Source organism: Hordeum vulgare, chromosome 4H (genome assembly GCF_904849725.1).
Source record: "Hordeum vulgare subsp. vulgare chromosome 4H, MorexV3_pseudomolecules_assembly, whole genome shotgun sequence".
Lineage (NCBI taxonomy): Eukaryota > Viridiplantae > Streptophyta > Magnoliopsida > Poales > Poaceae > Hordeum > Hordeum vulgare.
The window spans coordinates 11,971,355-11,985,340 of record NC_058521.1 but is presented as its reverse complement, the minus strand read 5'-3'; the positions used below and the strand labels follow the sequence as shown (position 1 = coordinate 11,985,340).

General features: G+C 46.3%; 2 protein-coding genes across 2 annotated transcripts; one reads left to right on the top strand and one right to left on the bottom strand.

The window, feature by feature from the left end:
- The first annotated feature begins 4,104 nt into the window (after nt 1-4,104).
- LOC123451025 lies at nt 4,105-4,841 on the top strand. Its single transcript, XM_045128041.1, has one exon. The coding sequence runs from the start codon at nt 4,303-4,305 to the stop codon at nt 4,582-4,584; it is 282 nt and encodes a 93-aa protein (XP_044983976.1). The 5' UTR covers nt 4,105-4,302; the 3' UTR covers nt 4,585-4,841.
- A 280-nt stretch (nt 4,842-5,121) lies between these two features.
- On the bottom strand, nt 5,122-8,487 carry LOC123447269. Its single transcript, XM_045123859.1, has 3 exons — nt 7,778-8,487; nt 5,441-5,512; nt 5,122-5,359 (listed from the first exon to the last, which is right to left on the bottom strand). Exons 1-3 carry the CDS (start codon nt 8,408-8,410, stop codon nt 5,357-5,359), a joined length of 708 nt encoding a protein of 235 aa, XP_044979794.1. The 5' UTR covers nt 8,411-8,487; the 3' UTR covers nt 5,122-5,356.
- Between the last annotated feature and the right edge of the window lie 5,499 nt (nt 8,488-13,986).

Genomic DNA, 13,986 nt, shown 5'->3' with positions numbered 1-13,986 from the left:
TAGTGAAAATAGCAGTTTTTGAAGCTGCAGTTTTCGATCTGAAGGCATATCGACAGCAGCAAAACCTATAGCTACAGGGCTCCAAATGGTATGAAAATTCACAGCATGCTAGAGAAACACAAGGGCTACAACTAACTCCATTGCACCAACCTCAAAAGAGCTACAGAACAAAAGATCGAAGCAAGACAAGACAGCAACAAAATTTAACATATTTCAGACTTAGAAATATTTCAGCACCTCCAAATCAGCACTATTTCTAGCAACTTGAGAGCAAGAAAACCACACCTAAACATGCATTTCTATTGCAACCAAAAATACCAGGGGCTAGAGTAAACATCCAAGAACAACTCCCTAGTTGACAACTTAATCAAACGGAGCACGGAATAAATCCTACAAAATAGACAAGAGGGCAACATGGCAAAATATCGTGCGAACAAATTTACTCAAAAGCTAAAACTAATTGTACAGAAAAATCCCATGGATTTTTCTACCCCGAAAACATATAAAACATGTGGGGTTGCAACACGAAAATATTGCCACACGTAAATGCGAGAAGAATAACCTATACACGGAAAAATAAACTAGCGGCAAACCCTACACGCAAAAATACGAGTGACCGCTCTAAAATACATGGAAAAGTGGTTCCTAAAACATGAACATTTAACCTACGGCATTCGAGCGAACCGAACACGCGCGAAAAATAAATTACGGGATGTATCATATTGGAACAACACCTTAATCTATGCATTTGGCACGGCAAACCACGTCAAACAAATATGCAAGTCATAAATTCGGATTCTACGCGAAATTCTTGCGGCACAGAGGCGGGGCAGGGAACGGCGGCGAGGCCCTGGCGACGTGGCGGCCGGCGGCATGGGGCGCAGGCGGCGGCGCGAGGCTGCTGCTCAGGAGCAGGGAGGCGCGGGGCGAGAGCCTGCTGCGGGAGGCGCGGCTTGGCAGGCGGCGGCGGATCCGGATGGGCCCAGAGGGCCTCGCGTGGGCCGGTGCGGGCCGGCGGCGGGGAGGAGAGAGAGGTCGCGGCTGGGGTAGGAGGGCGCGTTTTTCGAGGCAGAGGGCTAGGGTTAGCCATTTTAGGCACGTAGGACATCTATTTATAGGATGGGGCTGGGTTAGGGGGTATGTGGGGGGTTTTCGACCCTCCGATCGCGATCGTACGGTCCGATCGGAGAGGCGGGCTAGCGTTTGCTGCGAAGAGTAGTGATCCGGAGTCGAGAGGGAAAACGGGCGACGCGGCAACGATATTTAAAACACCGACAACCATCCGACGGTAGACAGAATACGGTGCCGCTACGGTGTAAACAATCTGTTGCTTTGAGTTTACACTTTGGGTGGGGCTCGCAACTTAATACCGGCGAGATGTTCTGGATAGATATCTCAAGGTGGATGATTAGTAAGTAGATGATGATGAATAAACGGTCTACTTGTCTTGGCGTACTGCACATTACTATTGAACCTCTAACTATCAAATACATAATTAGCATTGCGGTGCGTTCATAATTCTGTCAATTGCCCAACTGTAATTTGTTTACCCAAGCATAGTTGTTTATCGTCTTTTGGGAGAGAGACATCACTAGTGAACATCATGTGACTCCGGTCCATATCACCACCATTGTTTACACCTTCATCATTTACCGTTTTCATTTACTTTTCCGTTGCAATCACTATTACTATTCCCGCTTGTGTCTTGATCCTTTGCAAACTACAAGGCCGAAGAGATTGACAACCTCTTTGTACTCGTTGGGAGCAAAGTTATTTGTGTGTGTGCAGGTCCACGTCTTCTGCTAGCCAGGATAGCAGACACCTACTTTTTGATCCTAGGAGTCCTCCTGGTTCAATAAACCTTACAGTCTTCGAGTAAGGAAAAACTTGTTGCTGACTACATCATCTCGTCATCACTTCTCAACCAACATGACTGCCAACAACGGCATCCTATTGTCTTCGGGCAAAGGCGGCGGACTATAATGAAGGCTGAGAGGTGGGTAATGGAGTTTGGAGGGAGATCATGGAAGTCAAGCCCATAATAGAACATGAAGCCACAAACAAATGGATGGAGGGGAAAGCCTAAACCCCAAATAAAATGAGGAATAAAAACTACTCTCTCCCCATATTTTGGTGTGGGGATAAGCTAGCCCTTCTCCGGAGCACGATGGACTATATTCTCCGGAAGGTAGTCGGAGCTCTTCAGCTCCAGGATGTCCTCGGTGACGGGGGAGGCCTCCCACTTGCCCTTGGAGCCTGAGTTGGCCATCACGGATTGATGGAAGGATTCGAAAGGACGAGAAGAGAAGGAAAGCTTGAGCGCTGGAGCTTTAGAGGTAGGGAATGGCGACGGTGTTGCGAGATCTGAGGTGCGAGAAGGGGCTGCAGTGACGGTTTTACCTTTTATGGCTCGCCAAAATACCAAGAGCCCCACCACTACGTTGTGAACTCCGTCGTTTCCCGATAAAATCGTGCGATTATGGGCGCATGGGATAACCCGAATAGTAAATCATATCCATGGAAAAGAGGGACACGATCTCCGTGAGGGGACATGTCAGTAAAAACAGTCTAGAACCACTCTTCCATAAAAGATTATAGGCATTGACCAACCGCGACCTTTCGGGCAGAGGAGGAGAAGACATTATTCATGGTCGAACGGTCGGCCTGAAAATTCTTCGAAGACTTGGCATACAATTCAATCGTCGCTGGAGGCCACTTGGGGGCTACTGAAGGAGTCCGGGACTAAGGGATCCTCAGGCCGTCTATCTATTCTCATGGGTCAAACTCCTAGGCATGTGTGTTCGTCATTTGAGATATTGGAATCAAGATGGACTCTTCCGAAGACTTGGCGTACAATTCAAGGGCGACGTAGTAATCGACATATTCCTTCGATATTGTAACCGGCTTTGTGTAACCCTAGCACCCCTGGTGTCTATATAAACCAGAGGTGCCATAGTTCGTAGGACACATTAAACTCTTCACGATTAGGGTTTAGACCATAACATCCGACCTCGAGATAAATCAACTATGTACTATGTACTACTTCATCAATACAATAAGAGCAGGACGTATGGTTTTACCTCCATCAAGAAGACCCGAACATGGGTAAAACATCGTCTCCTTCGTCCCCTCTTACCCATCGATCCAAGATCCACGGTTCGGACCCCCTACTCGAGATCGACCGGTTTTGACACCGACAGTCACGTCGGGGAACGCGCGGTGGCGGCGGACGACAGTATCGGACTCAAATCAGGGACGGACGGGCACGTCGGGGAGCGCGCAGTCGGGGCGAGCGGCACAAGACTCCTCCACTGCATGTGTGGCCCGAAACGGGCGGTGCCGGGATGACGCGGGGTCGAGGTGGGCGGCGCGACGCCAGGGCAAGGCACGCCGTGGCCGGAGACGGCTCGCCGGGACGGGCGGAAAAAGGAAAAATGAGCTATAGTGTGATATAATTTCATTTATGGGGTTTGCTTTGTCCGAAGCAATTTCACATCATAAAAACGATTTACAGTGAGTGTTATACGCGTTTTTAAGGATCTGACTTTTACGGATCGGTTAGAGATGCTCTAAAACTATTTACAGTGCCTCGGGTCGGGTAGAGATGCCCTAAAACCGTGTACGTGCCTGTAAAAGTTATGCGTATGAACAAAACTGGAATCGCATGCCTTTTGGGAAAGAATAGTGCTACATGTACGGATATCTACGTGCTAAAACTAATTACGGACTGACATGGCACGAGTTGATTGGAAAAAAGATGATGAAGCGGGTCCATTCTAGTGAAAATCAGGGAGGAAAAGAGAATTTAGTTATGGTTTCCGTAACTTGTCTGTAACAAAGAGCCCCAGCTCGTGTTTCCGGCATAGGGCCCGCCCCGCGCAACGCAGCCACGGCAGGACGACACCGCGGCGTCGGCGACGAGGCGAGGACGAACGAGCGTTGAGCGGCCGCCGTTGTCGGCTGTCACCCCCGCGTCGCCTGACCCGACCGCGCACCGGCCCTCCCGTCCGTCAGTGCCGCCGGCCACCGGCAGCCTTCCCGAGCGAGCGAGCAGGCGCACACTTTGAAAACGCGAGGCGAGGCGAGGCCCAGCCGAACCCGGCAGCATTTCCCAGGCCAGGCGACGCAGGAAAGGGACGCCACATCGTAGGCAGCAACGGTCTCTGCGCGGTCACCACGCAGCACAGGCTGTAGCAAGTGTCGCGCACACCGAGCGAGCAAGAGAGCGTCAGGAGAACCTCTTGACCCCTCTTTTGTCCGTCGCCTGCATGCGCCCGTTATAAGTAGCAGCAGCCGGCGCTGATGGAGGCCGTGGCGTGGGCGGCGAGGAGGTCCATTCAGGAGGCCGCGGCCTCGTACGTGCATCAGGCGGCGGCCGCGCGGTCCACGGCGAGGTCGGTGGAGACGATCGTGGTGATCATCGCGGCCATCGTGCTAGCCGCGGCGCTCGCCGGGGCGTGCGGCGGGAGGCACGTGGCGCCGGGCGCGGACGCCGAGGGGTGGGTGGAGCGCCGGTGCCGCAGCTGCCTCGACAGCGGCCTGCCGCCAGCAACATCAGCATCCAAGGCCAGCGAGGCCAAATAGCTTGTCTTCTCCCTTCCCTTGTAGTGTAGTTGTATTCTTGTAGCCTAGCAGTAGCAGTGTAGCATAGCGATACCACTAAGCATCAGATCAGTTACTAGTACTGCCGTAATGTAGAATTAGAATTCCGTAAGCAAACAGCTGGATGCCAAGCTGTTCTTTGCTCCGCGAGGATAACAGATCAGAAGGGCCTCATGAATTCCTTGCTGTAATATTTGTTGCGCTCATAGTTCCAATATATGCATACTTTGGCACTGATAGTTACTCCCTCCGTTCCATGTTTCAAGTTCTACGTTTGGCCTAAGTCAAACATCTTTAAGTTTGGCTAAATCTATAGAAAATGTGAACGATCCAGAATGTAATAAACCATCTAAACAGCTGACAAGCCGACCCTGCTCAGCTGCTCGACCTGAGCAGAGCGAGATCGCCCCCCCCCCCCCCCCCCCCCCCCCAAAATGGCCTATCGATGTCAGATGATCCCAGTTCCAATGAAGGAAACCAGACAACCAGCATCCAGAATGACAATGTAAAACACTCTTATTAACAACACTTGTCAGAATGGAATTGATTGATATTACCATGGATTTAAACTGCGGTATTTGGGGGTGCCAAAGAATTTACAAACACCCCATCTACCAGTGTATATATAGTAGTACATGAGAAATATCACCACGTGCACACACCGATTAAGTATACAACAACCACCAGCGCTCCAGGCGAGGTTTGTTCAAAACAATCGGTTCATTCGCGAATATAGCTCGAGGCCGTCACCAACTCACTGATAGAAAATATTAACAGGTCAGATTCTGGGAAGTTGCAACCGGCTTTGAGACGGTAAACTGAGTTCAAAGCTCACTACCTTTGGATAGCAGTCCTGGTGTACTATGGTCTGATCGTGTGGATTAACATGAACCACACATGCTATTCTCCCCTGCAAAAACCATACACAAGGGGTTCAGTATGATGACCATATATATTGCCAAGAGCACAACTAACATACTGTTGCGGCAATAATATAATTTGTTGGGCGACTTTTGGTCTTTCTGATATCTGGAATAACAACAAAAAACAAACATACATGGTTCTTCCATGGCATACACTAGATAAACTATAAACTATATTATATCTGTACTGAAGGGTGACACTATGCTTCAGTATGCGATCTTTTGGTTAATTTGAAAGGAAATTAGAAGCGGGAAACAGACAGGCCCCCCGGGCACCACGACTCTTGTTTCATGCTGCAGGCAGTTCGCCAGAAAATAATGATTTCATCTGAGGTCCAAAGATATAAATATTTTGGGAGGAATCATTGAAGAACATCTCAACAAGATCAAATCAAATAACGAACCCAACAAAACCAGGTAACATATAAGATACTTCACTGGGAAATAAAAAAAATGAACCCAGATCAGCAATTAGTTTCTATTGCCAGAAATTACCCCCAAAAAAAATCCATACGACACCAGCAGGCTCTATGTTCCACTATCAAGGGATAACGGAGCAGAAGTTCACCCAATAGAGTTTAATATTGGACACCACACCAGACAAACACTTACTTCCTCTGTCCCATAATATAAGAGCGTTTTTGACACTAGTGTAGTGTGAAAAACGCTCTTATATTATGGGACGGAGGGAGTAGGTCTTTAGAGCGAAATGAAACCAGACATCAAAGCACCCAGCTCGGCAAACATAGTCACAACTCACAAGTCCTACAGCATTACAAAACGTACAGAACAACTACCACAAAGACCTGGTGCAGCACCGACATGCTCTCCAGGCTTTCAAACAACTATCCATTGCAATGAAATTACTTGATAGCATCATTTTAAAAAATATCATCTGGATATTAAAATTGTAACCCAGAAACATCTTGGCAGCAATGTAACACTCTCAGTCTATCACCATAGCATTAAACTGTCCTGCTTTGCAACAACATAATATAAAATATATGATGCCCACTACCCTGAACATGAAAAATTGAGAAGGCAATGTATCAGCTAGTGGCATCATAAAATTTGTTTCAGAGATGACTGCAAATGCCTCAGGCTTAGAATTGTGGAACCAATTTGACTGATATAGAGGTTTCACTGCATAACTTTGCAGTGTTTAAAACGGCCATCGCCTAGTCTGTAAAACAACTCATTCTACAGGATTTTATATGCTACCCAAACCTTATAATCCTAAACCCACACCAGAATTTGGAGGGGAAAACATGGGATGTAGTAGAAAACAATTAAAATATTTTCCAGCCATCGCATCATTATGTAGGAGTGAAGATGAGAACGGCCCAAGTAGTAAACATAGAAATTCTTTTTATGGGATTTTTTCCTCAAACATGCAAAGCAAAAAAAAAATCACTTTGGGATCCTAGTTGCACAAGTAATTCAAAATCATGGCCAATACAGAAGAGAATAAAAGGAAGGGCAAAATTAACTATAAGTATTTCCTCTATGTCCTGCTTAAAGTGTTAACCACATATTAACTCTGAAAAATATTGAAGTTTCTTCTGTCTATATGATTTTAAACCTATTATTCTTTTATTTCTTTGTGACTAATTTTTACAAGGACCAGCCTTCAGTTAGGTGATCATCATACATGACGAGAAGTTCAGAAAAACAAAACCTGCTCAGAAGAGCTGACACATAATAGTCTTGAAGTGTTGTAGATTCATAAAAAAAAGAAATAATGTATTATACTACGATTCCCAGTTTACCTATTGTATTACACCCCTAACAAGCAATTAGGGAAATATGAACAAGATGTAAGAGGTAACTGGTCGAAGATCATAACGCCGAAGTTTACTGAATTGTGATTCGTGACTATGGAAGTCAGAGCATATTTCTTCCAACAGTATTATATTCCTGATAGACTGATTACCATTACAAAAGCCATAACCAACATATGTTTGGCTGATTAAAGTTATCACAATCCAGAGCTGCAAGGGCCAAAGATATTGTAAAGTTGTTTTTCCCACGGGATTTTTTATTTTTATTTGCAATGCCCTAATTAGGTTTGTTTTGGAGGTCCATTAGACGTCAGATCCTAACGATTAGCACAGGGCTTCCAATCCAATGTGAAGAGGAGCTCACATTGCGACAAGGTTAGCGAATTAGAGACGGGCAGTAATCTAATTTCACAATGCGTGCCTTCCATGCAGACATAACCAATGGGTAATTAGGGTTTGAGCGGCACGGACCTTGACGGGGACGCTGAGGAAGAAGAAGTGGAGGTGGCCCTCGACCTCGACGACGGCGTCGAAGGGTATGGACCCCCGCGCGAGGTCCTCGAGGAGGTACACGGCGTCCTCGACGACGCGGATCCCGTCGAGGTGGAGGTCGGCGTCGACGTAGGAGACGGCGCGCGCGCGGACGAGGCCGCCGCCGGAGGAGACGGTGCCGAGCGGGCGGCCGCGGTAGCCGATGGCGACGTCGAGGCGGCTGTAGCCGAGCGCGAAGAGGTTGGGGTTGCGGACGCGGGCCTTGAGCGCGGCGGAGACGTTGAGGGCGACGGCGGGGCGCGCGACGACGGAGACGTGCGCGAGGCGGAGGCGCGCGACGCTGACGCCGGGGTCGGAGGGCCAGAGGAGGAAGGCAAGGGCGAGGAGCACGAGGGATGCGAGGACGGGGGCGACGCAGCCGCAGCGGCAGCCCCGGCGCAGGCGGCGCCGGAGCCGCACGGGGACGAGGATGACGTAGGAGCCGTCGTCGGAGGGGGTGGTGGCGTGGAGGCCGGACGGCGGGTGGGGGGTGAGGTACGGCGGCGGCGGCGGCGGGGGGGGGAGCAGGAGCGGCTCCGCCGCCGGGCCGCCGCGGGGTTGCGTCTTCGCCATTGGGGATGGGGAGGCGGGTTGGTGGGTGGTGAGCTGTCCGCTGCTGCCGGGTGGGCCTCTCGCTTAGCTTGCAAGGCTGAGCAATGGAAGTCGGTTTGATCGGTTGGTTGGAAGTTAAGAGTGAGAGCTCGTGACCACCATTGCTTTGGTTTTGGTAAACCTTTTTTTTTCGATTGATGACTCGTGAGAGCGGCTTTTCCGCGGTACTTTCGTGAAGGGTGGCGCACTCGGGTACCCGACTTCTAGACGTGATCGTAACTCTATTTTTACAATACTAGTAGTACAAATGTTCCTGTGTTGCACCGGATAAAAAAAAAATATCAATAATAAACAACATGATAATCTCAACCAATACATAGGACCATAATCTAGCACATAAGAGCATCTCTAATTGATTGTGTAAATTTGGTAGTCTATGATGGTGTTTCTTTTCCAGGGACTATTTTTTTTTTTAGTCTCAGGGACTAAAGAAAAAAGTCTCTTCAATAGAGTCTTTTTGTAGTCTTTTAAGGAAAAGTCCCTCCTGTTTCTTTACCTAAAAGAGACTTTTTAGTCTAGTTCTTGGGCAAAGAAACACCACCTATATCTTCATATAGACAATAATCTAAAAAAATTGAATTTAGACAACCTCTGTTTTCGAGCGTATTGTCTAAATTTGATAGTCTATATTTCCAACGGCTCTATTTTCAACGACTCTATTTGCAACGGCTTTATTTACAGGTCTATATATACCACCCCTCCCATCCCTCATCCATCAATCCTCGGCATTCCTTCCCCGAATTCCTCTGTCCTCTCTCACACAACAATATGGTGAGTGAAAACATTGCTTCTGTGAATATGCTGATGAATTCGTCATCGTCTTCATCCGACGACGACGAACTCATTCTTGTAGCATTCGCAGAGCACGAGGAGGAAGAGCAGGGGAACCGTCGACGCCATGGTGGTTCCAAGCATGGACGTCAGATGATCAATCGAGGAAGATATGCGGGGTTTGTTCTACTCTGCAATGACTACTTTTAGTGAAAATCCTCGCTATCCCGAAAACTTATTTCGACGAAGGTTCATAATTAGTACATTACTCTATGTTTGCCTATTTTTCACCTTCCTATCTAATTATAGATTTGACGCACGGGTTTAGGATGTCTTGAAATTTGTTTAATCGCATAACTGAAACTACACTTCAACATAATTATGATGGTTATTTTACGCAAACAAGAAGTGCTTGTGGACTTCTTGGGTTGCATCCGTTGCAAAAGATAACTGCAGCAATGCGAATGCTAACTTATGAAATAGCGACTGATAGTGCTGATGACTACATCCGGTCTGCAGAAGCTACAAATCTAGAGGCTTGCAAGAAGTTTGTAATCAAAATTTGTGAAGTCTTTGGTGACCAGTACCTAAGATCTCCAAATGAAGAAGATACTGCAAGATTACTTGCAGTCGGCGAGGAAAGAGGATTTCCTGGTATGTTAGCCGGTATAGATTGTATGCACTTGGTTTGGAAAAATTGCCCCAATAAATGGCATGGCATGTTTAAAGGTCATGTGAAAAGGCCCACAATGATCTTGGAAGCAGTTGCTTCCCAGGATCTTTGGATTTGGCATGCTTTCTTTGGTGTACCAGGGTGTAACAACGATCTAAATGTTCTTATACGTTCTCATGTGTTTGCAAAGCTAGTCCAAGGTGAAGCTCCAGAAGTGAATTATACCATCAATGGCCATCAGTATACTATGGGGTATTACCTTGCAGATGGCATATATCCAGAATGGGCAACATTTGTGAAGACCATACCATCTCCACAAACAAGAAAGAAGAAACATTTTGCCCAAAGGCAAGAGGCAGCTAGAAAGGATGTTGAACGAGCCTTTGCAGTTCTGCAATCCCGTTTTGCCATTATCCGAGGACCTGCGAAAGGATGGAAACGTAAAGAAATCGGTGATGTTATGAAAGCTTGTGTCATAATGCACAATATGGTAGTTGAAGAGGAACGACACACTGGTTGGGAAAACTACAGTTATGAGGGAATGGGAGAAAGAGTCACAGTGTCTTCTACTCATGCAGAACAGCTGAGTGCATTTATTCAGATGCATCAACAAATTAGAAACAAAGATGATCATTCTCAACTTCAATATGATCTAGTTGAACACCTCTGGCAGAAATGAGTGATGTAGTACAAGTGACAAATAGTTCAAGTCATAATAAATAGTTGCCAGAAGAACAAATAAAGGTCAACCATATGTGTTCTGGCACCGAGCAGCGATCTCATCTTGTTTTTTCTTGTAGAATTGCTTCTGTGCATCACTCATACCAGATGTGTCCATGAGCATGATTTTCTCTTCTAATTCAAACTGTTTTCGTGCATCCTCCCTTTCTTACAATGCAATCTGATTCTCTTTCAATTCAAAAGCTCTCGCGTAGCACGCATTTTTTGCGGCCTCTTTGGCATCATCCTTCTCTATCTTCTGTGCCCACACACTTTCTAATGATAACTTGCAAGCACTATCTTTCGGCAAACGTTCTTTCTTCTCCTTCTTCGTGCCAGGAGGTCTTATCTCCTCTTCAAGAGTATATGTGCATACGTCAAAGTCTTCATCATTTGAGGTTGTACTCGGACTTGCATCCGAGGTCTTCTTATGTTTCTTTTGAGGAGGCGGACGTGTCTGCCACTTTGGATACTTCTCAAACTCTATATAGCAATGCATTAGTGTAAATGGTTTCTTTTTCTCGTCCAGTTCAATGAACAAGCGGTGTGCATCTCTTTCATGTAAAAGGAAATGGAGAGTTAACACTTTCATACAACACATATGGAATATTTGAAGCAAAATAGAAAATAGATGCATACCTTATCGGAGAGAGTCAAGCCGCTGCCATTTCTATTCAATATTTGTTGAACGCATGCACACAACCTGCTCGTGAGCGCTGAAATAGTGTTGTAACGACAAATGACTCCATTAGGAACACGCTCTGGCCATGAGGTTTTTTGTGGCTATTGTAGTAATCTGAAATCCTTCCCAATATGTAATTAAATTCTGACCCGTCCCAGCCACCGCATCCAAACTAGTATTTTCCCATGCTTGGATCAACACCAAGTCCTCAGCACTTGACCAATTTTTCCCTTTCGTGGAGGCTCCTTTTGTCGATTTTTTTAGTTTGCATCCTCACTTGTTCCCCGATTGGGCTGCAATTTGATGTTCCAATCCAATTTATGTCACTCGATCCCACATTCATCATGTCTAGAAACGAGGAGTTGTTGAGATGTGAGTTCATCTTATTTGAGTTCTCCATCTACACACAAACAATAATTCAGTAGGATATATACATGGCAATAGAAGCAAGATACACAAACAATAATTCAGTAGGAAGCAATTGACAGCAAATACACAAACAGCTTCTCCGTGTGCGTGCTGCGCACCGCACGCAAGGCACTGCGGTGCACTGCTGCGGGGCAGGTGCTGCCTGTGCATGTGCGTGCTGCGGATCGCCGCCGCAGTTCCCCACCGCCTCCGCCCTCCCAACTCCCCCTCCCCCTACTGCCGCCGGCCTCCCCACCCCCTCCCCCTACCGTCGTCGGCCTGAGAGCCCCCCTGCTCAGTCGATCTAATCCCGCCGGCCTGAGCGCCCCTACCCCCGCGGTCGCCGCCGGCATGAGCGCCCGCCCGCCCGACCTGAGCGACGCTGGCCTGAGGCCTCGCGCATCGAGCCGGGGCGGCGCCGGCGCCGGCGCGCCCTCCCCTGTCCCCCCCCCCTTCCCTCTCTCTCTCTCCGAATCTACGAGAAAAAGCCATACCTCAGCGACGGCGGCAAGCTCGGGGCAGTGGCGGGCGTCCTCCTCGTCTCGATCTGCTCCAGATGGGTGTGGGAGAGACGACCGGAGAAGCAGCTGGGATTTACTCGTGGCCGCTCGGTCGTCGCTCGGTCGTGTATATTTGGAGAATGGGTAGCGATTTTACTGGATGTCTAAAATTTAGACTAGCTGATAGACAAGCCGCTAGGCGTTTTTGGACCTGTGATAGTCTATATTTGATTTAGACTACCACATACACAAGCCACCAGAGATGCTCTAATATTGTTAAAGAGTACATGTCTAGATTTCGTTGTAAGCTAGAAACTGAATGTTATTTACAACCAACTATATGTAATTGACCCAATTGGTCTTTATTTATTGAAGGGGAAATCTAATTGGTAGCGTGCGCATGGCTGCGTTGCCGTGCGGCGGGAGAACAACGTGCGATTCTCTTTTGATGTTTGAAATTCAAAAGGTTTTATCTACAAAACCGTTAATTCAATCGATGATCCGTTTTCACCATTGGTTTTCTCGCGACGAGTTCTTCGAAACTAGATCCCATGTCGATATGTTTCGTCAACTTTTTTTTCCGTTCATACTTGCCACATTTTTTTACTCACTTGCCATATTATTAACCACTTACTTGCCTAAAAAATAACTTGATTGCCACTTTTTAATGTTGTTTCGTACGAAAGCCTTGTAACATATTTCATTATACATGATATAAAAGCATGTCATTTGAATAGAATTTAACTGACCAATACAACAAAACACTGCCACAACTACGTTCCAGAACAATCAAATGTACTTTTACTATGACACAACATAACAATTGAGGATAGAATTCAACAAATAAATACAACAAACACCGTGACAACTATTTTTTTACAATGACTGACAAGTTGTATGAGACAATATGATAACGAGGTAGGATTAAAATGACAAGCACAAAAAATATATGTGACAACTGTGATTTTATAAACACTTACAAACTTTATGAGACCACATGACAACTTAGTAGAATAAAAATGACAAGCACATCAAAACATTTTGGGGACTGCATTTATAAGCACCGACAATCTTTACACGAAACGTCATAAAAAATATGGCAATTAAGTTATTTTTATTGGAAAAATAAGTAGTTAATAATATAGCAAATGAGTGGAACAATGTGGCAATTACGGAAGGGAAAAAAAGTTTATCGAAACATGTCGACATGGGATCTAGTTTCGAAGATCTTGTCGCGACAAAGCCAACGGTGAAAACAGATCATCGATTGAATTAACGGTTTTAAAGATAAAACTTTTTGAATTTCAAGCATTGGAGAGAACTTTACATGATGCATGTACATGTGAGCCGCTGCCACATGAGAGCACCGGCATGCGGCGCCACTGCATAGTTGAACCCTTTATTGAATTATGAGAAGCCCTTTTATTTGCTAGATAGGTAAAACTACCATCAGAGATGCCAGCCAACAACGAAGCTTCTTTTTTCGGAAATAGCAAGTACGTCATGTTTGAGAAAATGGAAGTTAGTACGACCAAACAATAAATCTTGAAAATATAATTCGTTATTAGCACGACCAAACAAGCAATAATATGGCTACAAGGAATCCCTGTCATCTGCCACCTTCTGCAACTACAAATGTTCTTGAGAATATCAACAACATATTCATTTTCCCGACTAATTACCTTGAATGCACCTTTGCCAACCGGACGTTCATGGCGGCATTTTGCCCATTCAATGTTCTTGTAAAGTTTTTTCCTTGATCTTTGGACATATTGGTAGTTGA

What these genes read in the sequence shown, in the direction of transcription:
- LOC123451025 (XM_045128041.1), top strand. Translation starts at nt 4,303, where the DNA reads ATGGAGGCCGTGGCGTGGGCGGCGAGGAGGTCCATTCAGGAGGCCGCG.
- LOC123447269 (XM_045123859.1), bottom strand. Translation starts at nt 8,410, where the DNA reads ATGGCGAAGACGCAACCCCGCGGCGGCCCGGCGGCGGAGCCGCTCCTG. An exon ending in TCCTCAGCGTCCCCGTCAAG is followed by an intron (nt 5,513 to 7,777) that starts GTCCGTGCCGCT and finishes TGGTTTTTGCAG; the next exon opens with GGGAGAATAGCATGTGTGGT.